Below are 27696 nucleotides of genomic sequence, written 5' to 3' on the forward strand. Positions count from 1 at the left end.
AATACACAGGCAATCCATCGGTGTAACATGACGAAAACACTCATACTTGCTAAACTCACTGTTTACGGTTCGCTGTTACCAAAATCGTAACAGAACCACGACCTTTATGACCCAGGTTCAGAATTCACGGAACCTCAGTACTGTTTATGTAACAAAGCTACCACTAAGGGAATCCTGGGGTTAGAAGCAAGAGCCCTACATAAAGACCAATTAGCTACTGAGCAGTTATAGTTAAACCACCTCGGAGCAGTTTGTGCAGATATAGGTGGTTTCATAAGGGCCTTTTTTTATAAAGTAAAGGCACTGTCCACCTGATCAAGGGCAACCTCTTCCATAAGACAGCTCCAGACCTGCCCTTGATTCTGCCTTATTATTTGTTCCAAGAATTGGGCTGGGCTTTCGGTTTATGCGGATGATATACTTTTCTATTGTTCCGATCCTCTTTCTTCTCTATCTCCCTTCCTGCAACAAGTCTCTTCTTTTTCCGCTGTCTCTGGTTATCGCCTAAATGTCGATAAGTGTGAAGTCCTTCCTTTGAATCCTCTCTGTCAACAACATCATTTCGCTTAATCTGGCTTCTCCTGGAAACCTTCTAAAATTAAATACTTGGGTGTTTGGTTCGCACCTCTTCTATCTGACACTCTCAAGTTGAACTTTGCTTATATTTCTAAGAAAATGGAAACAGCTATTGCACGTTGGCACCCGCTCTTTTTGTCCTGGTGGGGTCGACTCAATTCTATAAAGATGATGCTATCTCCCCTCCTTCTCTATACTATCTCTATGCTCCCAATGCGTATTCCGGTTTCTTTCTTCAAAAAAATGGACTCTCTGCTTTTTTGAAAGTTCCTTTGGCATGGTAACCGCCCTAGGATAGCTCTCGCCTCTTTACGGAGGGATAAGGCTCAGGCCGGTTTTCGTTTTCCTGATTTTAGGGAATGTCATCGAGCTTTTTCTCTGAAACAGACAACTCGTTGGCTTTTGTCTGATTCTCCCTTTTATCCTCCCATATGGTTAACTATGGAGTCTTCCTTTATTCCTCCCTTTAATTTCCGTGAACTTTTATCCTTCACGTCATGCCCCTCTCTTCTTCTTACCCCTATTATCTCTCATTGTTGTACTATTCTTCATCCTTTCTTATCCTCGTCGTATCCTTCCCTTCTTTCTTCACATGAACAACCTATCTGGTTTAATTCTCATCTTAAAATTCGCAACTGTACTATTTACTGGAAGGTCTGGCATTCTTGAGGATTGCGTTGGATCTCTCAATTGCTTTCTCATGATGTTCCCCTATCCTTCTCGGAACTCAGGTCCTCTTTCTTGTTGCCCTCCGGTGCCCGATCACAATACAACTTGCTTTACCCTGTTCTCACCTCTTATCTCCGATCTGTGCCACTTTCCAATGATATTCCTCTGGATCGTAAATCCACTTCCTCCTTACTAGAGTTTACCCCCTCTGCGTCTTCCATCTACAATTCTCTCCGCTACACGTGTGATAGAGTGAGATCCAAAATTGAACTTGCATGGGAATCTGATTTCTTCCAGAATTGGTCGGTTCTTCTCTGGGATGAGGTCTGGACCAAACTTCATAAGACCTCTAGAGCTGCTAATAACACCCAAACGTTATACTTTATTTTTAACAGGATTTTATTTACCCCACTTGCCCTGTCCCGTTTTTCGTCAGAGACTCCCCCTACCTGTTGGTCTTGCCCCTCTCCTTCTGCAGACCTAAAACACATGTTACTTGAGTGTCCTCCTATAACCAAGTTTTGGAACTCAGTTTGGGCCCAAATACAAAAGATTTTCCTTTTCCAGATTCCCTTTTCCCCACCTCATATTTTTCTAGGCTCTATCTCACCAGACCTCCCTCAATCTCCACACCATTACCAACTCCTTGACCTCTTGATAGCTGTTGCTTTCCACATTGTCACCTGTAACTGGAAACAAGCTGCGAATGTGTCCTATCGTTCCTGGTGGAACGCAGTCTGTTTTCATCATCGGCTAGACACCAACTTTGTATCTCCTATTTCCCTGGCAATTAAACGAGATCTTATTTGGCTTCCTTTGGTAACATATCTCTCCTCCACTGCTCCTGTAACCGCCTCCCTGGATCCTGATGTTGTTGAAGTGCGCAAACCACCATGAATTCTCTTTGCTTTTTGCTTCACATTTTATTTCCAATAATATTATACATTGCATTTGCTTTCTTCTTATTTATTTTTGCTCATGTTATTTTCATGCTCATTTTACTTGCCTTTTTGTGAGAGAGATTGTATTGCATTGCTCGTTATCCTTTATGTATTTTGAAAATTGCTAATGTTCTAAAATGAAACTTAAAGAAAAAAAGAATTGGACTGGGTCTTGGGGTTTCCACACAAGTCTGAGATTGTCTGTTGACGGCTGCAGTTTGTTAATCCCCCTGTGCACTTTTGATTTTGCCTTTGACGTTACTCACCAAGCGATTTTGATTGATTGTGGTCCCCAAAATTTGAATATAGGGATAGTGGCTCAATATTGAAATATATCAATTAGACTACTTGTATTGAAAATATAGTCTATTACAGAGGAACTACCTCTGCCCCTGAAGGTAGCCAAAATCGCTAGTACCAGCCACACCCATTACATTATTCAAATCTAGTGAAGCAAGGTAAGCCACCAGTTCCTTGCATCTTGTGTCAAGACCCTCTGAGATGCTATTATCATGAACTGATTTAAGGTGCTGGCCAAGCCTCACATTAAAACTGCCTGCTAGGCAAAGATAAACCTTACGTCTCATGTTAGTGGCCTTGTCTTACAATGAATTAATGTAGCCAAATGAAATCGGGTAACTTCGTATTGGGAGTGCTGGTGAAATCAATGTTATAAAAATTAACTAGGTACAAGTTTAAATCCCCGTAAAATGCACAATCTGGAAATCCTTGGTAAAGATCTCCAGAGACACAGCACAGCCATGAGTAAGTAAATTTAACTGGACAGCTAAACCACCAGAAGCACGGCCTGACCGAAATGGCACAGCGGACACACTAAAGCACTAAAATTCATCATGCATCGTAGGCTGAAGCTCCCAGGTTTCCATGAGCAATACAGTATCATACCTTCCTACCTAAAATTGCCACTCCAGAAAATGTATCTTAGAACAGAGGCCTGCCCCATTCCTGTTTAGTATTTTTAAAAGAGGAGCTTGTGGGTCAAATTTGGCATTCTGAGATATGAGAGCATTGAACCGAGACATAGACATTAGGTGATTAAGCACTGCTTCCTTATTAACAACCATATGTGCGTCCAGTCAGTCAATGTCAGTCAGATCATTCACTGTCAGAAATCTGTTCCTACATACTAAAGGAAACCTGAGCTGGGGGTAGCTGCATAAAAAGGGGGCACTGAGTTTGCCTTTGGTTTATAAAAAAAATACCCTAACGTTAATGTGACAATCCTGGACTCAGCATGATAACCCTCCTCATTCATCCTGAGAATATTTCTTACACAAGAAAGATGCCTGAAATTTATCACAATGCAGTCACCCTCTTGCGTTAAAATGTTTACATCTGCAGAGCCAGTGGGTGGTTCTACTGCGCAGTGGATCCCACTTTTACGTCTCAGAGGTGGGACACCAGCTGACATCAGTACATGTGGACACGTTGCAGGGGATAAGTTCAGTGTCTCACTCATAATTGGGGACATACTCTGTTCTTGTATTATCTCTAATTATTGTATTGCACTTTACATACAGAATCTAAATTTAGAAGCATCAACTCAGTAATTTTGTTACTAGAGGAAGAATGAACAAACCTATTAGAATTAGTCATTTATAACAGAGTAGGAAGTGGAAATGCTTTAAAGTGTGTGATCAATTTGAATCCACTTTTATTTAGTTATGTCTTTATTAGCATTTGTTCTGAAAATTATGACAGCATCATACATAAAGGCATTAATAAATATGCATCGCAGTATCTTATACATCCTCTGAGTCATTAATTATTTCAACCCATCTGTAATGCCTCTACAGATGCCAATAATTCAAGCTTCGAGTTGTTTACACATACAATGCATTTGTACTTTATTATTTTTCATACAATCATTCCTATTCCAGTGCAATAACGTGAGTCTTGGAACCATAATGTTCCTTCTTTAATAAGAAAGGCTTTGTGGAATCTGAGAAAATGTGGTAAACCAATACAACCATTTGATCCACATGTTTTCAGTTTATTGTTGTTTTGGATGGATTTAGACAATTCTGTCCTTGTACTTGTAGAAATAATAGGAAATTGAACAGGAGAATTGAAAGTGGATGTAATATTTGTGGGACAATAACCATTTTCATAGCGTCTATCTTACCCCACCAATTTAAAAAAGAGATGACCATCTATCAACGTTGCCTTCAATTGTATTTAAAATAAAAGTACAATTTAACTTTGTAGTATCTTTTATTGAATTAAAGAAGAAAATGCCAAGATATTTTATATTGTCTTTCCACAATAAAATGTTGGAGTGACGAATTATATCAGTTGAGCAAAAGAGGGAAAAATTCCGTATCAGTAATATTAAGATAGATAGACACTGTACTGTAATTATTTATGTGATTCAGTGTATTTGGGATAGAGCAATCAGGGTTATTTACAAATAATCAAACGTCATCAGCATATGCAGAAGCCTTAATGGTCAGTTTTCTCATATTTATACCTCGATTCCCTTCTGAATTTCTCATGCGACAGAGAAGAGGTTCAATTGCTAATAGAAACAATAAAGATATTAGACACTCTTGGTTCGTACGTCTGCATAATTGAAATGAGGTGGAAAGCAACCATTTATAAATAATGTAGCAGTTAGTTGGGTGTATAATGCATCTCCCTTTTTCTAAAATTGTCACCAAACTGAAAAAAATCTCATAACAGAAAAGAGGAATTACCAATTAACTTTGTTAAAGACTTTTTCAGCATCTTAAGCAAAGAGACATGCAGTATCCGTTATAGTTGAAATATTCTCTAATATATGTATAAGTCTAGTATTGTTAGCTGAATGCTACTTTTCCTAAAACCAGTCTCATCAATATTAATGATGTTATTGAGTGTTTTAACAAACCTATTTATTAAATTTTGGCATGAATTTTCCATTCTTGGTTGATTAAGGAAATAGGATGATAATTAGATTTTATGGTGGGGTCTTTATCAGGATTAAGTAATACTATTATCAAAGCATCTTTAAATGATCTAGAAATTACACCGAGTTGACCAAATTCAATAAGAAGATGAATTACGTTTTGGTGTCAGTTTAGTTGAGAATGCATAGTAAAATGATGCGGATATACAAACTGGACTGTTTACTTTATTTGTTTTAAGAGCTTTAACAGCTGAATTAAATTCCTCCACAGTAAAAGATTGTTCATAGTTTACTTTGTCAGATTGGGAAAGAACAGGCATGTTACAGGTTTCTAGAGACATAGCAATATCAGTTGAATCAATATGCTCTGGTTTACAACATAGGTTTGAATTTAATTTTTTTAATTAATCAATAATAGGTGTGACATCGGTTATAATTTTACCATTACCTGCTACGTGTACTTTTGACCAGGCAATGTGGCACTCATGGCCATAGTTGTTTTTGTGGAGTCCAGTATGGAACAAGTTATAACCTTGCCATGCATGGTGTGTCATACAAGTGTTCACATTTCTCTATACGTAAAGGACTTTGAACTTTGGATACAGGGCAGTGTGAGTGGCATGCCACTCGCATACAAGGTGAGTTGGAAATGCAGCTAATAACAGTGCTTCACGTATAGAGCACAGTTCAAGCAGTCATGACAGGAATGCTTTACATACTCCCTTCTGTGACATGTTTGTGTGAATGATGTGTTCTTATGTTTACCGACTCCCAAATATTCAGGGCAGTGTGCTTGCCATACATATTAATATGGAAACGCTTGTGTCAGCTACGCAGTACTTCAAATACAGAACACTATGCAAAATTCGCAGGACAGTGGTGCTGTACATACAGGTCAGTGTAGAAACATGCATAGCACTGATGATTTGCATGCTGGAAAATGTAGAAAAGTTCATAGCAATGATGCTTTACATAGAGAGCTATGGCTCTTTATATGCTAGATAGTATGAAAATGCGTGTATAGCAATGGCAGAGACGGCTCTTCTATTCAAGCGGAGGAGTGTCGCCCCACAAAGAAAAGGCCCAGGATAGAGCTGAAAAATAAAATGCTAATAAAGTTGTTTTTTCAGCAGCCAACCCGTCCCGAACAGAGCATCAGGACGGGGCATGGCCATTGCTGCTGAGTGGCAGCAGGTAGCTGTGCACCTATGTTTAAAGTGCGCATGTTCATTTGGCTGGCCATAGTGCGACAGCCAGTCAGACATGCGCATTTTAAACTTTTCTAACCTACTTGTCTTAGACGGCCAGGTTAGAGAAAGTACAAGCCTCCAGCACTCATAAGAGCACTGATAGAGGCCGCTCCCACCAATCCTGGTGCTTCTATCATGCTGGTTAACAGCATGAGAGAAGTGCCAGCATTGGCTTTAGAGTGTGGAGCCTGCCTTGAGGTGAGACCGATTGAGGAGGACGTCCCGCAGAAGGGTACGTGTATTTTTATTTCATTTTTTTTTTCTGTACCGCCCACCTCACCACCCTCAGTGCATCCCAACCGCCGCCGAGCAATGGTGCTTTGTGTAGAGGGCAGCCTGGAAATGTGCAGAGTGATGGTTTTTTAGATACATGGCAATGGGGAAATATGCAGGCCATCAAGTGCTGAAAAGTTTTGTTCTTGAAAATATGTTCTCAGTTAATATGCTGAAAAGCCATATTACAAAATGCACCCTTAGGTAGTATATTTTTTATTATGGCATTTTATTAATATTTTTTCCGGGGTTCTTTTTTTCCTGGTACTACCCTGACCATTGTCATTACAAGCTAAGCCTATCAGTTAAAGAAATGTCTGGATATCAGAGAATTCATAAGAATCCTCGTATGTAGTTTGCATTTTAATATGTATGCAAATTAGTTTATTTTGCTGTCGTTTTTAGAATGCTCATATAAAACCAGTGTAAAAGTTTGGAACATAAGAAAGTTTTATTTTTGTATCACGAGATACCTCCGATCTCTCGCCATTGGCCACCTATTAATGAAGACCTCCACATGCAGGACAGCATGAGAACCCTTGGCTTCTTTCCCGCCTCACCCACAGTCCTTTGACTGCTGGAACAATGAACGTGGATTTTATAAAGACGGCCGCTGCGTCATTGCCAAGCTCACACTGTGTGCCTGGCTCGGGTCAGCAGCACTGCCAGTTCCCTGCCTTTATGTTCACTCGAAGACATTTCATCTTTAAAAGTTGCTTGAAGGAGATGGATGCCTTTTATTTCAGAAAGTGACAATGTTTAAATTCTGTCGGAAAATCATGGTCCCTGTGCCTCTTTTAGGCTTGAGACAGAAAGAATACACTTGCTTTACTCAGAATTTATTTTTCTAAGTTAAATATAGGCATACGGTTATTAAAATCATTCGTTTAGCATTGCCAGTTTATTGAAAGTCAGTGTTTAGACTGAAATCAAGTCATGGCATGAACATATCTTTTTTCGGTCTGTAGAAATGGAAATGGATTGTTAATGAAACCCTTTAAAGCGTGCAACGTGGGCATTCTGTTAATATCTACATTTCAGTAGCTCTGGAAATCCGTGGCCATGTATTGGAAACTTGAAAACTCTGTACGAAAAAGGGCTTGCTTTCAGACTCTGCTGGTATAAATGTTAATCATGTTCTGAGAGCACCCTTTTTTGGATGCGTGCAAGGTAAGTAGAGGGTCTAAAGTAAAGTAGTTTAGTAATGTGTTTTCTACGACTCATTCTTACATTCGTCTTGATGTTTGGTCGATGTATAAGCACACCTCAGGAGATAGGCGTGTCTTCTCACACTTGCGTGATGACGGACGTCTGGAAGGTCTGGCCCACCTGAAAAATATCTGCACTTTATTCCACCCAACTAGGATTTTGGCAGTACAAGCCAGGCACAGGTAGTTTGGATAATGTAGATGAGGACATCTTTCCAGGATTCCACTTACTAAGAGCATGATTAGTGGTCCTCAGGAGCTAGTGATCCCAACATATGGGTAAACTAAAGAGGACCCCTTCAGACGTCTCTCTCATGACTGTTCTTGTACACACAGTAGATGTCAGAGGGCCTAGCTATCATGTTGGGACATGTTTTTTTTAACAGGGCTAGTACTCCTTGGTTCTGAAGCAACCCCTGAAGTTAAAATGCAGTATCTTTCCTCATTGCTTCAGATTTGCTTTTGAGAGGTGTCTTCTTAACTTTCCACCACCATTCCACAGTCGAATATGGTTATTTTGGTAGCTTGGTGCATTCAAGGCAGGGTATAATAATATTTCCTTTGAGGCCTTGGGTTTCCAAACAGGACAAGTGTGGGCATACAAACATATTGGGAGAAGATTTTTACCGCGTTAAAGGCCGTTGTGGCGACCCCAATTCAGATGCCCCCTGAGGTGGCGTTACTGCAATGGGTAAAAAAGTATCATGTTAGGAGATTTACAGCCTGATTCATTAATCATATTTGCGCTCGCAAAGGGCCAGATTCTGAGAATCTGGCCCTTTGCGAGTGCAATTTTTGCATTTGGGATTCATCATCCCAAATGCAAAATTCGCTATTTAGAAAATCGCAATTTTGCGAGGAATAGCATTTAAGGAATCTCTATTAGAGATTCCTTAAATGCTATTCTTGAAACATTTTAAAATTGCGAATTCGCAATTTTCGGCCGCTATTTACCGCGAGGTCAAACTTCGTGGTAAATAGCGAAAACTTAGAAAAATGCTTTTAAAAGCATTTTTCTAAGTTGCATGTTACACACACACATGTCCTTTGGACATGTGTGTGCGCAACACCTGTTGAAATGTGCATTGAAGGGGTGCTACAGGGTGTCCTTTGGACACCCCTGGCACCCTTCAAATCGCTATCTTATTTGCGATTAGCAAATTGCTAATCGCAAATAAGGAATACTCCTCATTCATTCCTATGGGCCTTTTGGCCCATAGGAATGAATGGGGAGTTATTCCTTATTTGCGATTATCAATTTGCTAATCGCAAATAAGGAATCTGTAGGAATCGCATTTAATTTTGCGATTCCTACATGAATCACGTTTTGCGAGTCTGTAATAGCGATGCCTTATGAATCGCTATTTCAGACTCGCAAAACGGGTCTTTCATGAATCTGGCCGCATCTGCCTTGGCCCTGCTGATAACCAAGAAAACTGGTTGCCCAGCTATGAGGAAGCAGATCCGTACGTACACTAAGGAACTTAGGGAATGGGTGAAAGACATCACATACTGCAACAAGCAGCTTGTACTCAATGAGGAATAGCTGATGAGCACACTGCATAACTGCTGGGATCATGCGGATTTGGCGCGGGAGAGGGCTCGGTGCAGTGGGTTGGTTAGGTCGAGACTGGCGTATGCTGCGCGCTTGCGCAGTCTCGCCAGTGAGACTTAATGTTCCAGAGTAGCGAGGGTAAACCCCACCCCTATTCTCCATTGGCTGGCCTCCTAAACGGTGGCCAGCCATTGGAGAAGAGGTCTCTGTGACAATCTCTTTTCGCTGTAAGCCCCGTCCTTTTCGGACTGAGGGGCGTTTTTTTTTTCTTTTCTTTCTCTCCTCTCCTCCAGCCAATGGAGAAGAGGGGAGAAAGAAAAACACGCCCCCCCAGTCTGAAAAGGACGAGGCTTACAGTCTCCTGCTGCCCGTCTAAAGAGCCTGCCTTTCATCACAAAAGGAAACAGCAATCCTCACGCGAGGTGCCTGGCACCAGCCCCGCCGCAAGCCTCACGTGAGGTGCCTGGCTTCAGCCCCGCCGCAAGCCTCACGTGAGGTGCCTGGCTCCAGCCCTGTCTGTGCCCCTCATCTGAACTTTCTGAGGCTGGCACCGGCTGTGGGCGACTGATTCCGGGTCGGGAAGGAAGGGGAGGGAAAGGGGTGTGGGATGGGGTTCGGTGTGGCGAAGGAAGGCACAGGCGCACACGTGGGGGGCTGGCATGAAGTGCGGGACCCTAGGGGGGCCCTGGCGGCTCCCCCTCGGTAAGTTTGATCGCAGCGCTGGGTGAAGTTGAGAGGCAGCATGCATGGGTCTTTCGGGGAGGCATAGTACAGGGGGGCAGGGGCCGGCACCGTACCTGCGGAGCGCCGGGGCGCCTGCTGCTTCCTCCGCGGCATCCTGGAGAGTTTCCTCAGCACCTCTTCAATCCCTGGTCTTTTCATGCAGAAAGGCAAGGGTGTTAGAAATACAAGAAAGGTACTTGGAGTCTCTCGGGCTCAGCGGGTGAGGTCCTGGATGCGGCAGCGCCCTCGGGGGACTGGGAGGCTCAGTGGCCGGCCGCCGCTGCGCCTCCGAGACTTCGAGGCTGTGCTGGGCATGGGCGTGCGCCTCTCATCGTAAGTTCCCGCTGCTGCTGCTGCCCCCTCCAGATGCCACATGCCTCTGGCAGGGGAACAGAGGCTAATGATGTCAGCGACAGTCCGTATCCATACCCCTTCTCTTCTAACCCCCTTGATCCCTCGCCCCTGACTGCTGATGAGGTGCTTCTCTCACAAAGTCTCTCCCGGAGATCGAAAGAGTCCTCTCCAAATGCTGCAACTTTCCACCTCAGTGTTGCACACACTGTCATTTATGACAGCATAGAGAATTAAGGGCCAATGCTGAATATCCAATATACCCGGTAGTGCCTGGGATTGGAACGTGCCCTGACAACATCTCGCTAGACTTGTCTCCCCATTGGTGCACTCTACTGCGCATCGCCAGCCAGACCTGACGTGCCTCATCCATCAGCAGGGCGGCGCACTCCTGTTGTGCCTAGAGCAGTTGCTGCACACCCAGGTCACTCCCTGACTCGCAGTTCTGACGCTCAAGCCTTTCTATGTTTGCCTCAGCGCGGGTCAGTTCCTCCCTTCGCCGCTGCACACCAGGAGATGTCCACCCCTAGCAGAGTGGGCTTCAACGCCTCCCACAAGGTAGCAGCACTAGATACCGATCCCACATTCGCAGACAGGTACTGGGCAATAGTTTCCCCCATATGGGCAGTATATTCCGCGTTCTGGAGGTGCCACACCGCCATCCACCACCAACATGGCTGTCTCCTCGTACCCATGATCAGTTCTACGAATACTGGGGAGTGGTCTAAAAGGCCCCAGGGCAGAATCTCTGCCGCCTTCGCCCGGGGAACAAAAATATAATCCAGTCTGGAAAAGGATTTGTGGACCGCTGATAAATATGTGTATCCCTGAACCACATCTTGGGCCCACCGCCAGGTGTCTACCCAGTCCAATCCCACCACCAGGGAATGTAGTTTTGTAGGGAGATCACTCCTATTGCCACCCCCAACCCCGGCCCTATCCTTGGCCCTGTCCATGACATCGTTCCAGTCTCCATGCACCACAGACAGCACATCCGGCATATCGGCCCACAGGGATTGTAACTTCTCAATTACATTCCACTGCAATGGAAGAGGGGCATATGCACTGCCTAAAATCAGGGGGTCCTCCCCAACCCTACCCCGGAAAAATAGGTAACGCCCCTGCGTGTCGGTCCACTGCTGCTCATGCGTGTAAGGGACCCTGTGATGTATAAGGATAGCCACACCTCGCGACCCCCTCGCGAAACCTGCGTGCAACACCTGATGGAACCCATAGCGCTGCAGGCAGAGGGCCTTCATACCCATGAGATGCGTCTCCTGTAGCATGAGGATATCAGCCTTCGTCCTCTTCGCATGTCGAAGTATGGCCCCGCTTAATCTTGTCAAGGGTCCCCCGTACATGCCAGCTTAGGAGACGTAGACCTCCCGCGTCCCCTGCCCGCTGTCAGGTTTTCTAGCCATAGGGGGTTGTAACAGTGCGATGCTAACAAAGAATCTCGGCGGTGTATGCACCACCCGAAGCGGACCAGTAGTGTAAGTGCGACCTGTGAACAGAAACAAACCCATCCCAACAAACCCCCCACCCCATATCTCAAAAACACTGAAGTACCTGTCGCGGCAGGGCTGGTCCCTGATCCCCAACGGGGGGATGGGCACTGCCCCGACCAATGGATCCCCAACTCACAGCCCATGACCACCTGTCAGGGCTCCCACCAGCTCAAACCAGACAGTGAGATAAGCCCAAGTCGGGACATCCCGGAATTCAGTAAATGTAGTTCCGCAACTCTTCACCAGCAACCTCCATTAGTGTTCCAATGTTTGGCTCCCTTGGGCCGCCACCCCCCGGGAGGAGGCGCCACAGGATTGTGAACGCCGTCGGGACTGTGACCTTCTGTTGCCCCTCAGCCGCTGATCACAAGCCCCCCCCCCCAGGTCACATCACTCAAGGATGAGTCTGACTCTCTTCCAGGCAGTGTGTGGTGCCGCACTCGAACAGTTTCGTATGTCCACTTGAAAAACTCTCCTGGAGTGTCAAAGAAATGAGTGCGGGAACGAAAGACCACTTGGAAGTGGGCCAGAAACAGCGGAGGTAGGTTAAGCTCTCTCAGACGGGCCTTGGCAGCCATGAAAGATTGACGCTGCTGCTGGACCTGCCGCGTATAATCAGGGAATTTCAGGATGCGGACATTATTATAAAGCAAGGGATCTTTGAGTCTGGCCTGCTTCAAGATAGTGTCTCTGTCCAGATAGTTCAATAATTTGGCTACAACCGGCCGTGGGTGAGCCCCCACCGGGGGCTTCTGCATGAGCGCCATATGAGCCCGTTCCACCACAAAGCACCTGGACATGGCCTCAGGGGGGAGCCAACCCTCCAGCCAGGTTGTAAGGAAGCGTTCCTTGTTCCCCTCTTCGCAGCACTCCGGAAATCCGAACAAAACTGAGATTGTTGCGTCGGGCCCATCTTTCTGTGTCTTCCGCTCTGAGTGTGAGGCCCTTCTGGACGGTCTCCATCGCCGCTACCTTGTGCTTCAGCTCTGTGACGTCATCCTCCACTCCCGATATGCGGACCTCAGCCTCAGTAATACAGGACACTGCATTGCGCAGGTCTTGTTGTAACAGTATAACGTCTGAACCGACCTCCCCTGTTTTTGCATCCAACATATCCCTAGATTGAGTGATCGGGGCCAGGAGGGCTGCATTGTCCGGCACAGCTCCCGGCAGCCCCCCAGTGGCTCTACCCGCCACTCCCGGGCATTTAAACTTGTTGATAGGCCCCTGCTTGGTCGAGCCGCATCCACCCTTATCCCTGGTCATGTCTGTGGCTTGAACCTCATGGACTGCCCCAAATCTGGCCAATGGGGGCCCACACCCAAATGTTGATCACTCCCCCGGTCCGACCCAACCGCCGAACGTGCACTAGCCAGCCAAAGGCCCCCCGCACCCAGACTCTCCGGACGCCCCAGGGACCACGTCCCAACTGAGGCGCACAGACACGTGAAGTCGGCTCTACCGGCCTTCGGGATGAAGATGTCACAGATGGGCAGGCGAAGTTCACTCACCCACACTGTCAATTATCCCACTCACAGGCCGTGGCAGGCACCCAAGCTCCTGCGGTCTGATGCTGACTGCCGAGAGAAGCTCCTATTCAGGATCGCCCCTGGGGTGGGAGGCGGGATATATGCCGGAGGAGGATCCTAGAGCCCCGCCACGAGGTGCGACTTCGCCGCCGCTGTCCCCCGCACATGCCAGTCCACGCGGCGAACCCGCGGGGCAGAAGGCCCACTCCCAGCTGATGCACCAAGGACCCACCCGGCCCAGAGCGTCTCTGCTGAGGTGGATGCGGCCAAACAGACCATCAGTATCTCCCCATGCGGCTCAACTACGCCACCTATCCCACACAGTGATATCCAATGCCGGGGGGGACCCCGTATATTCCAGGGAAGGGGCAGGCACCCCCTACGGCCCCTCACTCGCTTCCCTGCGGTCCGATTCGCTGACCGCCGGAAGGAGCCCCTACCAATAGCACCCCCAAGAGTGGGCGGCAGAGTATATTCAGAGAGAATAAAGCTCCGCACCAAGGTCACACTAGGCCCAGAGCGACACAGGTCAGGCGGAGGCAGCCAAAGAAGTCCACGTTATCCCCCAATGTGGCCCGACTGCACCGCCAATCCCCTACTGTGATATCTAACGCGGGGGTAGAGGGGCCGACACTACTGTCTGGGTAGGCTCCAGGGGGCCCGATGTCTTCCAGGGAAGGGAGGAGGCAGCCAAGCTTCCTTCAGCACCCCCTGCACGGTGGCGACGATCCCGGCCGCGGCACCAGACGGGGGGAGGGCTCCAACCGCCACTGCCACACTGCAATTCAGGGCACAAGGTGTTATCGGGGGGGGGTGTCGGCCTACTCGCTCCCAGGCGCCCCACGCGCGGCCTGACTGTGCCGCCGGTCCCAGTCGTGACACCACAGTGAAGGGGGCACCGTGAGGGTTGTCTCAGCCGCCCCTGTCGCCGGCAGCCTCAACCCGCGGGGACTCTGCTGTCTAGAAGTCCAGCCCCAAGCCGCAGCTCATGCTCAATGCGCACTGCCCTACCTCCGCGGCCTGATCCGGCCGCCGGGTCACTCCATCTTGCAGCAGCAGTCCCACCGGCCGCAACTCAGAGGCGCTGCACCACCCCTTTCACGCCAAGCAGTCGGTGAGGTTCCAACACAGGGCCTATCCGCCGGTTCGGCGGAGCTCCTCACACGGCCTCCAGTCCAGGACAGCAGAGCCGTTCACCACACTCCAGGCCCTCCTCCTCACCCGGCTGGGCATCTCCCCCACAACGGCCGTATCTCGGTGTCACAGCCACTCCCAGCTCCCAAATTACCACACACAATGGAGTGGTGGGTGCTGTGTCACGGAGGTATTGAATTCTGCTTTGTTCATTCCAGGATGTCAGGATATTAGACAGATGTGTGTCGGGATGGACGGAGCTGGCCTAACACACGTCCGCCATGTTGGCTTACCAAGCCATGCCCCCTTGCTCCTCTTGTTCTGAATGCAGTGCCTAACCCCCAAGCATTGGTTTCCCACTTTAGTAATTTTCTTCGCATTCTAGCTGTTGTGCAGCTTACTAAGCTAAGCAAGCAGTGGCATAGCCAATAGGTCTAGCCTTTGGAACCTTATAAGTATTAAGTTATGCAGTACAATATCCTTGGTACAACAACATCAACTGTTGCATGTCTTAACACTTATAAGGTCCCAAAGGCGAGACCTATTGGCTATGCCAATGCTTGTTTCATGTAGCCAGCAGCTGCCAGGTTGCTGCTTGGGGTGCACATTGTGCAGCTCATTAGCCTCATTGTGTCACGTCACTTCCAGTTCCACTCTTCTGTATCCAGTTCCACAGTTTGACTTAAAACAATTATATACTACACATAATATCATTGCAAGACAGCCACCTACTGCTATGTTTAATTGTATTAGTTATTACAAGCATATGTCTGCCATATATAGGTGCCATCATGTTGTCTTTTTTCTACTTTTCATTTAGCTTGCATATGGTATTGAGTTTGTGTGTGTTTTAATGTGGTTGTGTAAATGGTAGATGCAAGAACGAGTCAGTGGGTAGATGAATGGTTGCATGAGTTCAAGCTTAACTGAGAGTGCAGGTGAGATAACTTATTGAGTGCATAAACCCATCAATAACTGGCACTTTAATTTTTAACTTTTTGACATTGCTAGTGCTTGATTGAACATTGTAAGAGCCTCCTATGATATTTGAATACAACCTGCTGCCCTTTTAAGGGACTTCATAGAGAATTTATGTTTTGTTTCGCACTTTTTTCCAGTTCTGAAAGTGAATCGGGCTCTCAGAGTGCATGTGACCAACTGGTGACTCCTACTGCTTTGGCAGCCTGCACTAGAGTGGATTCCTGCTTTACGCCCTGGTTCGTACCATCGTTGGGTATTTCTGTGCATTTCGCTCATGTGGAGATCCATCTTTGCCACCACTTGGACCAGCTTGGCACAGGTACTTCTTTTTCTTTTTTACTTTTTTTTCTAAACATTCTTTTTTATTAAGTTTTGGTTTATGCCCTAGATCAGGGCTCTGGTAAGACCACATCAAATACTCTGTGTCACAAAGATCGTCACCTTACTTCAAAGGAAAAGAATGTAAGCAAAAATCAAAACAAGAACAATAACATCAACCTGAAATTGGTACAGTCATCATGCTGCTCGTCCCCAGCATCTAAATATTCAACACATTACAAGTAACAGTCACTAAACTATTTCCCAGTTCCCATTCCGCAGTGGCCTTTTCCCTGCTCCCTGCCATATCTCAGGATAAATACAGCGGTATTCATGAGAATACACATTCAAGATCCACAGTAATGGTTATTTGTAGTTGTTCTTCTTGTTCTATCACGACCCTCCGGTCCTCCTCAGCTCCTGTTGTCACCTGGCCTCCCCAATCCCCTGTGTAACCTCTCTTCCACTTCCCTTTCCCATTTATGATTATATCTTCCCAGTCTTGTTCTTAACTTTAAAAGTAAAAATGAATTCATATTTAATCTGTATCCATCATCGCAGTTTAAATGACATTGTTCGTGTTGTTTCCGTAGAAATGTATTGATCGACATTTATAGTTCATCAGCGTTCAGTGCTGCAGATTGATATCCACCTTTAATGCTGATCACCATTAAGTCGCCAATAAGTGCTGCAAGTTGGTAAACACTGGGATTCTACTTTTGCTTTGGGTTAACCTAGGTGGGCGTGGCCAGCCTCCATCCAAGAGGGGCGTGCCTAAAATTAGGTCATCCTCCTAAGCTCCCATCACACTGGGTATTGTTGCCACAGGGAGCCTGACTCCTGAATATAAAGGTCACAAGCTTGAAGTCTGGCGTCCAACAGTAATGTCATAAGATAGAATCCCATAGAAGGGCAAAGTCTGTAGTCCGTTGCTTTGGCGTTGTCCATGCAGCACGCACCACTGAAGAAATCCATGTAGGGTCAATAAGTCTTTGCGGTCGTCGGTTGTGAAATGTGGTCAGTGTCGGATTTGACCTTTGCCTCCGCAGCCACAAGCTGCCTACTATTATTAACAATATGAGGATGACCTTAAATCGTTTCTAACATTAATCTTGAAAAAGCCCCAGGCCTGCGCGCTGCTCAAGGGGCGAAACATGTTGACTGGCCCATTTTTTTCAAGGAAAAACACAGAATATTGACCAGATATTATATCTTTTTTTGGTCGTATTAAATACTGGAGATGTATCTTCTTGAAAAAATTTCTAATCATTATCATACTATCTACCCTATATATATCAAACCAATGACGGTGGTAAAGCCTTTCCTTTTCTGTTGTTCATTTTATTATGAATCTGCTTTTTGAATGTGTGCATTCGTCTTGACCACATTGATTATTTTTTAGGAGATCAAGGGGCGAGACTTTAGGCTGAGTCCTCCCTGGAAGCATATGTAACTCTGCCACTTGTATCACTGTTAAGCACATAGTGCATAAAAGACACCGAGCTTGTAGCCATTTATGTAGTGAAAAAACATGTGTTGATGACTAAAGGAACAATAAGCATTGGCGATAAATATATAAAAATGTTCTTCAAGCTCCACCTAAGAATTCTGTATTTTTAGCTTATCACCCGTGAGGATATCTAGGCGCTGGAGCAGAAATGTAGGATAGGCAGCACTCAGCCAGGTCTTCAGTTTCTTGCGGAAGTTAAGAAGAGAAGGAGCTGCCCTGATGTGTTGAGGAAGTTAATTCAATTTCTTGGCAGCAATGAAGGAGAAAGTGCGCCTCTCATGACTTGCTTCTGCAGATGCAGGGATCCTGTGCAGTGGTGAGAGCGGTAGAGCGTGCTGGTCTGGTGTTGTTTAGGCTTTGTAGGCATGGATGAGCAGCTTGAATTGGCAACGTTTCTGGATGTGTAGCCAGTGTAGTTCAGTGAGGTAGGGATTGATGTGAGTGCTTCTGAGGGCTTGTAGTATGAGTCTGGCGGTGGTGTTTTGAATGGTCTGGGGTCTTTGCATGAGTTGGCTGGGAATGCCGTAGTCCAGCCTACTGGTTATGAGGGCTTGGGTGGCTGTGTGTTTTGTGCACATGGAGAGCCATTTGAAAGTCTTGCAAAGCATTCTGAAGATTAGGCAGCAGGATGCTGTCATAGCGTTAACCTCTTTATTCTTAGTAAGTTTGATCTAGGAAGACACTGAGGTTTCTAGCGTGGTCTAAGGGGCTGGGGGTGGGACCTATTTCGGAGGGCCACTAGGAGGAGTCCCAAGGGTAGCTCTTGTTTCCGAAGATCAGGATATCCATTCTTAGTTTGAGGCAGGTCTCTCTCAACCAGTTGGCCACGTTGGACATGCAGGAGATGAAATTGGTCCTGGTGGTGTTGTTCGTGTCAGTGAGTGGGAGGATGAGCTGAGAGTCATCAGCATAGGAGACAATGTTGATGCTGTGGGCTTTTATGATGGGGGCAAGGGCTGCCATGTAGACGTTAAAGAGGGTTGGGCTGAGGGAGCAGCCCTGGGGGACTTTGCAGAAAAGCTTCTTGTGTTTGGAGGTGTGAGGGGAGAGTCTGATTCGTTGAATACTATTGGAGAGGAAGGAGGCGATCCACCTCAGGGCGGCCCTTGAACACGTGAGTCTTGGAGTCTGGCGATGAGGATGCCATGGGAGGCGGTGTTGAAGGTTGCAGAGAGGTCGAGCAGGACCAGAGCGGCATTTTCCCCTCTGTCTATCATGGACCCGATGTCGCCTGTTGCTGCCAGAAGTCATGGAGTATACTTTTAATAGGATAGTTCAGGGTATACTTAGCAGGCAGATGTACTTAAAATAGCTGTGGGGGGCATGGCCAAGACGGCAATGGAGGTTGCTTGATGCCATTGCTCCGCTCCATCCCGACATCTGCAGAAGCCATCAGCACCCTTTCCACCCAAATTGGACAACCTGCAACCTCCTTCTGAAACCGTAGATGCAGCAGATCTGGCAGAGAGGGGTTCTGAAGGGTGAGATTCAGGCTGGAGGAAGGCGGGTGCGTACCCTTTTTGGCCATGTTCACTATCTTTATCCATAACAGCCTCCCTGAGGCCGGACCTAGTGAATTGGCCTGGCTCAGAGCGCCACTCTCCTGGTGGTCATTGATGGTGACCCTTGCCAGAAGCTGCCCATGTGAGTAAATGGGGCCTACAAGAGTTGACCCTGCTCACACCTTGAGGCCTGTGAGAGTCTGCAACAAGTTTCAGTGGTAATTGCAGGTCCCACCCAGCATCTGTCAGGTAAGGTATTGGTCTAGTGTGACAACAACTATCCAGAGGGGGCCCAACTGCGTTCCTACAATTGCAATGTTCTGTGGCGGGCCCGCTGGAGTGGGGCCCACTCACAGCATGTGGACTGCGAGAGCCCTTGGAGCCATGTTTCACCTTGGGCTGGGCCTGCTGTCCCTGACCCCAAGGATCCATCAGGTCCTTTACTTTAGCGGGACCCCCCCTCCCCCACGACTGTTTTTTTTTTAGACTGCGTAGTCCCTCTGGTCCCTGCTTGCTCACTTGTGTTTCTCGCGGGGCACCTGGTTCTACCAGATATGGTGGAGCAGAGGTTTCCTCAACCCTGTCCCACCCCTCACCTCAGCATCCCCACCCGAACCCACCCTCCCCCAACCCACCCTGGGCGCATACCTCATCACACAAGAGGTTCCACTTTCTACCCTTTCAAATGGTGTGTGCTGGGGACAGGACCCGACTGAGGATGAGCGGATTGTCGGGGTGCCCCTCCATTGGGGGCAAGAAGGGACACCCCAACATATCATAAAATACCTAGTCTGCTGTTGTGCACGCTGGCTTTGGGCCAATCTGTGCTGTACTCAAACTCGTCAATCACTGTAACACTTTACAATAACACGTGACTGTCCTCGTTGCTGCTGAGAGTTTTACAGTATCTGTGACTCAGAGCTCTGTAAACTGCCGACCATGTGAACAGACACTGGAGGGGGTTGGGGAAGGGTCTGCTCAGCTGAACTCAAGAATTCACTCAGTGTGTGTAACTGCTTCCAAAGGGAACATTCAGTGGCAGACGTGGTTGCATGCGGCACTCAGGTGACGATGGAAGCGGAAACGTGAAAGCCTGTCCGACGACAGCGAACATCACTTATGAGTACATAGAGCACATCCTTAATTAGATTCAGTCAGACATTGACTCCATCAGTACCAGACCTTCACTCATGCATCCAGGAAATACAGGATGAAATTACTGAGCTAGGCCCCAGAATTGACGGTTTAGAGTGCAATGCCAGTGCATGCAAGGAAAACCAAGAGCACCTTGGATAAAAAGTACTGTTGCTGGAAGAACTGACTATTGACCTTCAAATTAAGAAGGAAGAATTAGAAAAAAGAAATTGGTGAAAAACATCTAGAATTAGTGGCATCCCAAGGGAGATAGTAAAAGACAATATCTGAAAGAGACCATTATTTATAGATTCCTTACCTCCGAGTTACCCGCAGGCGTCAGACTGGATCTGGAGAATGTTTTCTGTAGCAGTACCCCTGCACGTTGGTAGGTGGTGTCGGTCGTCTCCGCGATCGCCGTCTTGGTCGCTGGGATGACGTCACGGTGTCTACTTAGACACTGTTGCCACTGTGCTCTGACGTCAGTTCTTTCTTTTTCCGCGCCAGCCAGCGCAGATCCGGAGTGAAGTTTGCCCTTTTGTCGACTTTTGTCGACGTCTTTTGAATCTTCGACTCCTGGTAGCACGAGGGATGTCCCATCATCGGACCGGCTTCAAGCCTTGTGACTCCTGTCACAATTTGATTTCCGTCACAGATCCGCACCTCGTGTGCCTTTGGTGCCTGGAGCACAACCACGACCCGAAGTTGTGCTCCTACTGCCGGGCCATGAATCCGAAATCTTTGCAGGAGCAGTCGTGAAAGCTCTTGGAGGCCCGGCAGTCCGCTTTGCATCGTTCAAGGTCTCGGTCAAGAGGAAGGTCTCGGGATCAGTCGCGGAGCCACCACCATTCGTCATCGAAGTCTCTGCATTCCTCGGGTAAGTCGGAGTACATGAAGAAAGCAAAGAAGCATCGCCGCTGACCCCTTTTCCCATGTTGCATGCTGTGTTGGATTGAAGCAGAATGTGAATAATGCTTTAACAGACCAATGGAAGAAGAGGGCTGACACAAAACGCCTCTATGTATGTATATAGGTTTATTTTTCAGTTTCTGCATTTTCTGGATGGAATGAAGCTGGCCAGACCAGGCCTAAAATATCAGGAAAGTTATGAAACAGATTCAGGCACAGCAAGATGAGTTTTTGGCAGTCAGTCAGCCTTCTGTGCCCACTCCAGGCTAGTCGAATTACATAAATAGCGTTGCAGAGAATTCAAGCTAAATCGCTTTCAGTAGGATAATTCTTCATTCTGTAATGTGATCCTGGTGGGAAAAGCATATTTACAAGAAGTCAATCTATTCTGTGACTACGAGGCAAATGTATTATTGGAGCTCATAGACTTGAGAGGCAGTCAGAGCACAGAATCAGCATGTGCTCACCCTCCTCAGTAATGGCACATCTCCAGGGCATCGTTTATATATCAATAATTTTCAGCCTTACGGATATTAAGAATTTCTGAGTTTCTCTGCTTAGTAACTTAAATGTGTAATGTGTGCATACCTCTCAAAAATAAAGATAATGTAGCAAGTAATAGCCGGATTATTTTTCTCTTGAGCTAATTAGTTGCATGCATTACGAAAGTAGTGCCACACGAATACTTTTTATTACTCTTACATGCCAGTGTGAATTGGCACGAAACATCCACGTCCTCATTTGTAAAAGTGCAAAGATAGCCCATTCTTTTCTCTTTGTCTAACTGTATATTTATATTCCCATTTGATTCCCATTTTGTGTGTTTTGGGGCCAGTTCACAAGGGCATGTAAGAGTAAGTAAATGAGTCCTAGTGGAATACTACTTCACACCCTTATAAATGCCTGCCTGTTGTATCAAAATATACCACACGCAGATCCATAATTGTAATATTGCGGCACTTCCATGAACATAGCACTTGAATAGGTTTGCAGACACTTCCCATTCTAAGAGCAGGCCCGTCTCTACTCATAGCAGTGGAGCGGCTGCTGCATGGAGCCCGCCCTTTCTCCTTCCGTCCATATGTACAGAAGCCTGACAGAACACAGTCCATGCTATACATCAAAGCCAAAGACATAAAGCAGATATCCTGAAAATCAAGCAGACTTCTACACAAGCATGTTCTGAGTGAAGCCTTGAAGAATGCCAGATCCTCGGGGGATGCCTTTCTTCAGAATCAAGAGTAAGCACCAGTGCATTCGGACACCCGAGCAGTTTTAATACCAGTGCACTACTGTTGACGTGTCGGTTGGTAGTATTTACGCCTGCTTCAATGGTCCGCTGACTTTACTCTGTAACCGCAGCATTCTTCGAGAGTTTCCATTTCAAATGGTTCCCTTTCTTTCCTTACTGGTATTGCATTGACAATTCTTATGGAGAATACACACAGCCAGCGGTTATATACATTATATGTCTGCTGTCTACTAAACATGGTATTACCTGGTTTGGGCCTCCAGTAAGATACACTAAGGACAGATAACTTCTGTAAGACAAGCAGGCGACTCCATTGTTTAGTTTTTTTTTAAATCTGTTGTCAAAAAGGTTACTTCCATAAGAGTTGTGTCCACTTGAAATGCCAATTTGACCCCACAATGCCAAATCAAAATAAGGAATGTGTGGGAAGGATTCTTAAATCAAACCATAAATGCATGTCACTAAGAAATTGGCTGTGCTTGGATAATGGCCTTTGTTGGTGGCACATGCTCTGGTGGAGCCCTGGCTTCCTGCCATATGCCCCAGTGTTGGAACATTATTGGCTCTTTTAAGCTCTGCAGCACAAGATGAGGGGATGCTGGATACCAGGACGATTCCTTTGCCTTTCTTCTCCTGCTTGGGATGGAACTGATCCTTAAACTAGAGAAGGAGAATGTCCTGCTGTGCCTTCCTTGAGGACAGACAGGTAGCTAGACTGCGAGGAAAAGAGGGGAGCTGTCATGACTTTCCAAGCACAGCTGTCTTACAACTGCAGGGATAGTTCAAAGAAAGGACATACCAAGGAATCACCAAGACCTGCAGCTCTGCTTGTATCGACCAAACCTGAGAAGCAAGAACCAACACATGCATCACAAATGATTGATGGCATACTGGAGGTAAAGAAAAGCAGTTCCTGCTGCTGTTCCTGCATTGCCCACTCTATACAACCGTGGTATGAAGAAAGGACCAGGGCTTGTGATCCAGTGGCTTGAAGCAGGTGGTAAACCGCTTCTGTGACCATTGTGCCCATTTCTCATCACTAGAGGAACTTTATGGTTCCCCCTTTTTATTCTAGACCTCTGATGTTATCGACCAGAGCTGGTCCTATGGTTATAGACCTTTGGAACCTTCATCGTATGATTTACAGGTTGTGATTTGTGGAAGTTTGAAGGTTCAGTGACTGCCTAAACCTAAAGTAGCCTGCCCCTTGTTTCCAGTGGCTGCCTTCGGATCAGTGGGTGCCCCCCGCCACTTAAAAATCATGACAATGGCCAGCAATTACTTAAATACAGGCACCTGAATGTGTTGACACACCTGGGTGCCAACCACTGGGTCCCATTCAATTACCCAGTTCATCTTTGCATCCTGACCAGAGTGAGACCAGTTTTAAGTCCTTGTTTCCTGAACAGTGTCTAATAATCCTAATCTACCAGTACAGACAACTGGAAGCTGACACTCCACTGATTAAAGATTTTTCCAGTCTCCTTTTGCCAGCCAGTAGAATGCCTTTCTCTAGGTGGGGTTGCCAGTTCACTTTTGGGTGATGAGGTATTGTGTTTTGTTGCAGGCTTTTTCAGCTCAGGCCTTGATGGCCTACATACCGTCATTCCCGTCCCCTCCTCCAGTGTACAGATTGACTGTAAATGACCCCACTTGTATACACTTATTGACTGGAGTGTAACTGATAGCGTAGTCGTTTTGACAGACTTTGAGAATGGCACGAAGAAGCAACTGAATGTTGACGATTTTCATGCCCTGCATACAGGTCAGAACCTTTCATGCGACAGAAATTGTGGGTGCTTGTGCTAATGTTTTCCGAGCGCTAGAATATATATTTCTTAATGTATTTTAGCCCCAGAAAGTACTATGTCCTAAGCCTTATGGTAGTGTGAAAGGACATCTGTAATTTTCAACACCATTTCATATCACACTTCCGTTGAAAGGCTGCGGACTGTCAAAGGGGACTGTTTCCCTGTGATTTACCTGTTCTGCTCTTTCTTGAGTATCCAAGAACAGTGATCACAGCATCACATTCAGTGCCCTGAAGGTTCTACTCTCACCTTTATCACGGTCGACAAAATATCAATAGCAACAAGACCAGCTATCCAAACCTGTAAAAGCATGGAAATCACTGAAACATGGATTATGATTTATGATTAGGTGGGCTGGAATGTATTAGTGGCTAGACGTGGGCCTTCATTCTGAGCCACTGCCATGTACTCCATTCTGCCTCCGAGGTTCCACCTGCCACATCCACCATTAATCACCCAGTTCTCCATGGTTGCTTGCATTCGCATGGATGCTGTGGCATTAAGCACCCCAGTTAATCCATTCAGCAAAGACTACACTGTCACCTATCAAGAAAACTCAGATTAAAAATCACCTGTCTGACCAGCTCTTTTCTACCCAAGCTTTGGCACAAATATTTCACCATGTATGCTTCTCTTGTCCACCAGTCACCTCCTCCTGTCGGTTATTGCTCCAAGTATATAAGACAAGCATTTGCAATGCAATAGGTCTCGCATTATTTAAGTTTGAGCTATTAGCATTGTAAATGGCAATTGTTTTTTGCTTTATGCTATAGTTTTTTTTTTACATAAAAAGCTTCATATAAAATATGTTTTATTAAAGTTATTTATGCAGTATCTAAATTTTGTTTGCATAAAACAGTATAATAATATCTTAGTAAAAAAGTCAAATATTTTAATGGAAATTCACCAAATGTTCATTTATGTGTTGGTTTTGAAAATAGCTAAATTAATAGCTTTGTCATTTACAATGCCAATAGTTATAACTTTCGCAAATGTGACACCTATAGCATTTGTAATGCAACATTTGTATTTACGTGACTTAGATGTATTGATATTACAAATAACAATGGCTTTTAATGTTTTTTAATACTTAATAAAAGTGATTGTAATTTATAATGGCAATAGCTTAAACTTTTGTAAATAACTTTTGTGAAGATTATGTTCAGTGTATTTTATTGTAACAAAATCCAAGAACAGAAGTGAAATATTAACATCTTTTTGTGACATTTGTAATAAAGCTTGAAACATTGAGAGAACATATTTGTGCTGTGGTGGTGCTGAGTGATGCTGTGGTGGTGCTGAATGGGGCTGTGGTGATGCTGAGTGATGCAGTGGTGATGCTGAGTGATGCAGTGGTGGTGCTGAGTGGTGCTATGGTGGTGCTGTGGTGGTGCTGAGTGATGTTGTGGTGGTGCTGAGTGGTGCTGTGGTGGTTCTGAGTGATGCTGTGGTGGTTCTGACTGATAATGTGGTGGTGCTGAGTGACTGTACTCACTGTCACTCTGCACTCACTGTCACTCTGCACTCACTGTCACTCTGCACGCACTCTGCACTCACTGTCACTCTGCACTCACTGTCACTCTGCACTCACTGTCACTCTGCACTCACTGTCACTCTGCACTCACTGTCACTCTGCACTCACTGTCACTGCACTCACTCTGCACTCACTGTCACTCTGCACTCACTGTCACTCTGCACTCACTGTCACTCTGCACTCACTCTGCACTCACTGTCACTCTGCACTCACTCTGCACTCACTGTCACTCTGCACTCACTGTCACTCTGCACTCACTGTCACTCTGCACTCACTGTCACTCTGCACTCACTGTCACTCTGCACTCACTCTGCACTCACTGTTTCTGCACGCACTCTGCACTCACTGTCACTCCGCACTCACTGTCACTCTGCACTCACTGTCACTCTGCACTCACTGTCACTCTGCACGCACTCTGCACTCACTGTCACTCTGCACTCACTGTCACTCTGCACTCACTGTCACTCTGCACTCACTGTCACTCTGCAGTCACTGTCACTCTGCACTCACTCTGCACTCACTGTTTCTGCACGCACTCTGCACTCACTGTCACTCCGCACTCACTGTCACTCTGCACTCACTGTCACTCTGCACTCACTGTCACTCCGCACTCACTGTCACTTCGCACTCACTGTCACTCCGCACTCACTGTCACTCTGCACTCACTGTCACTCCGCACTCACTGTCACTCCGCACTCACTGTCACTCTGCACTCACTGTCACTCTGCACTCACTGTCACTCCGCACTCACTGTCACTCTGCACTCACTGTCACTCTGCACTCACTCTGCACTCACTGTTTCTGCACGCACTCTGCACTCACTGTCACTCCGCACTCACTGTCACTCTGCACTCACTGTCACTCTGCACTCACTGTCACTCTGCACGCACTCTGCACTCACTGTCACTCTGCACTCACTGTCACTCTGCACTCACTGTCACTCTGCACTCACTGTCACTCTGCACTCACTCTGCACTCACTGTTTCTGCACGCACTCCGCACTCACTGTCACTCCGCACTCACTGTCACTCTGCACTCACTGTCACTCTGCACGCACTCTGCACTCACTGTCACTCTGCACTCACTGTCACTCTGCACTCACTGTCACTCTGCACTCACTGTCACTCTGCACTCACTCTGCACTCACTGTTTCTGCACGCACTCTGCACAACATCTAATTATTTTAGTTCCTAAAATTATCTTGCAGAGTAACCTAAATTGAGGACTGTCAGGAAACGCAAAAAGAGTCTGCAGAAAGAAAACCGTATCCATTACACCAAACATTACCAAAGGTTTGCAACTTTTTCGCTGAGGGGGAATACTAAGGAAATACCAATTTTAGGCCTGAATGTGCTGTTTGTCACGTAGTAATATGTTCCCAATATGTGCTGCTCAACCATGACAGCCAAAACTACTTCTACCATGTCATTTCCGAGGGGAGCCAAATGTGCATCTGTACGCTGTTTGGATCTGGGGGGAACATCATGCCCGCATTCTGAGTCTTTAACGAGCTCCGTGGAGCCCACCTTTTTACACTAAAAATAATGCAGGTGATACAGGTGCAAAACGGAGGTTGGGCAGAAGATCGGCATGTCATTTAATTAATAATTGATGATAATCAAATGCCATGCCGATCTTCTGCCCAACCTCCGTTTAACACCTGTATCACCTGCGTTAGTTTTAGTGTAAGAAGGTGGGTCCACGGAGCTCGTTAAAGAAATCAGACATAAAAAGACAAGGCAAAGCCTTCTCTCTGGCTGCTTTAACAAGCTCCGTGGAGCCCGCTTTTTTACAGTCTGGCTTCTTGGCTTGTGTATCACTGCCGTACTCCTGTTCTCCTGTTCTACTGAACAGGAATCCCTCCCATGCCAGTTCCTTACCTTACTTGCGAAGGGGATCCCACGGTGGGCAGCAATAACGTGCCTCAAACGGTCAGAGGCGAGCTGCATATGCCAGTAATGGCGACTACTACGCCTGTGAAAGCACGACTCGTACGTACGTGCGCTCTTGGGCCAAATAATTTTCCCGGATTATGCAGGCAGCAAGTTTTTTGCGCTGCAGCTGCAATAAGGTCAATTTTCCCAACGTGAGCGCGGCGCCCCTGGCTGCTCATGACGGCG

General features: G+C 46.4%; 1 protein-coding gene across 1 annotated transcript in view; it reads left to right on the top strand.

The window, feature by feature from the left end:
• The window catches only part of VPS13B (vacuolar protein sorting 13 homolog B), a 2999480-nt gene that overhangs the window by 2601487 nt on the left and 370297 nt on the right, over positions 1–27696 (top strand). Inside the window, exon 41 of the mRNA XM_086966051.1 lies at positions 15744–15925. Within this exon, the coding sequence (XP_086822177.1) occupies positions 15744–15925 (182 nt within the window). The remainder of the gene's footprint in view (positions 1–15743; positions 15926–27696) is intronic.

Source organism: Lissotriton vulgaris, chromosome 4_1, assembly GCF_964263255.1.
Source record: "Lissotriton vulgaris chromosome 4_1, aLisVul1.2, whole genome shotgun sequence".
NCBI lineage: Eukaryota > Metazoa > Chordata > Amphibia > Caudata > Salamandridae > Lissotriton > Lissotriton vulgaris.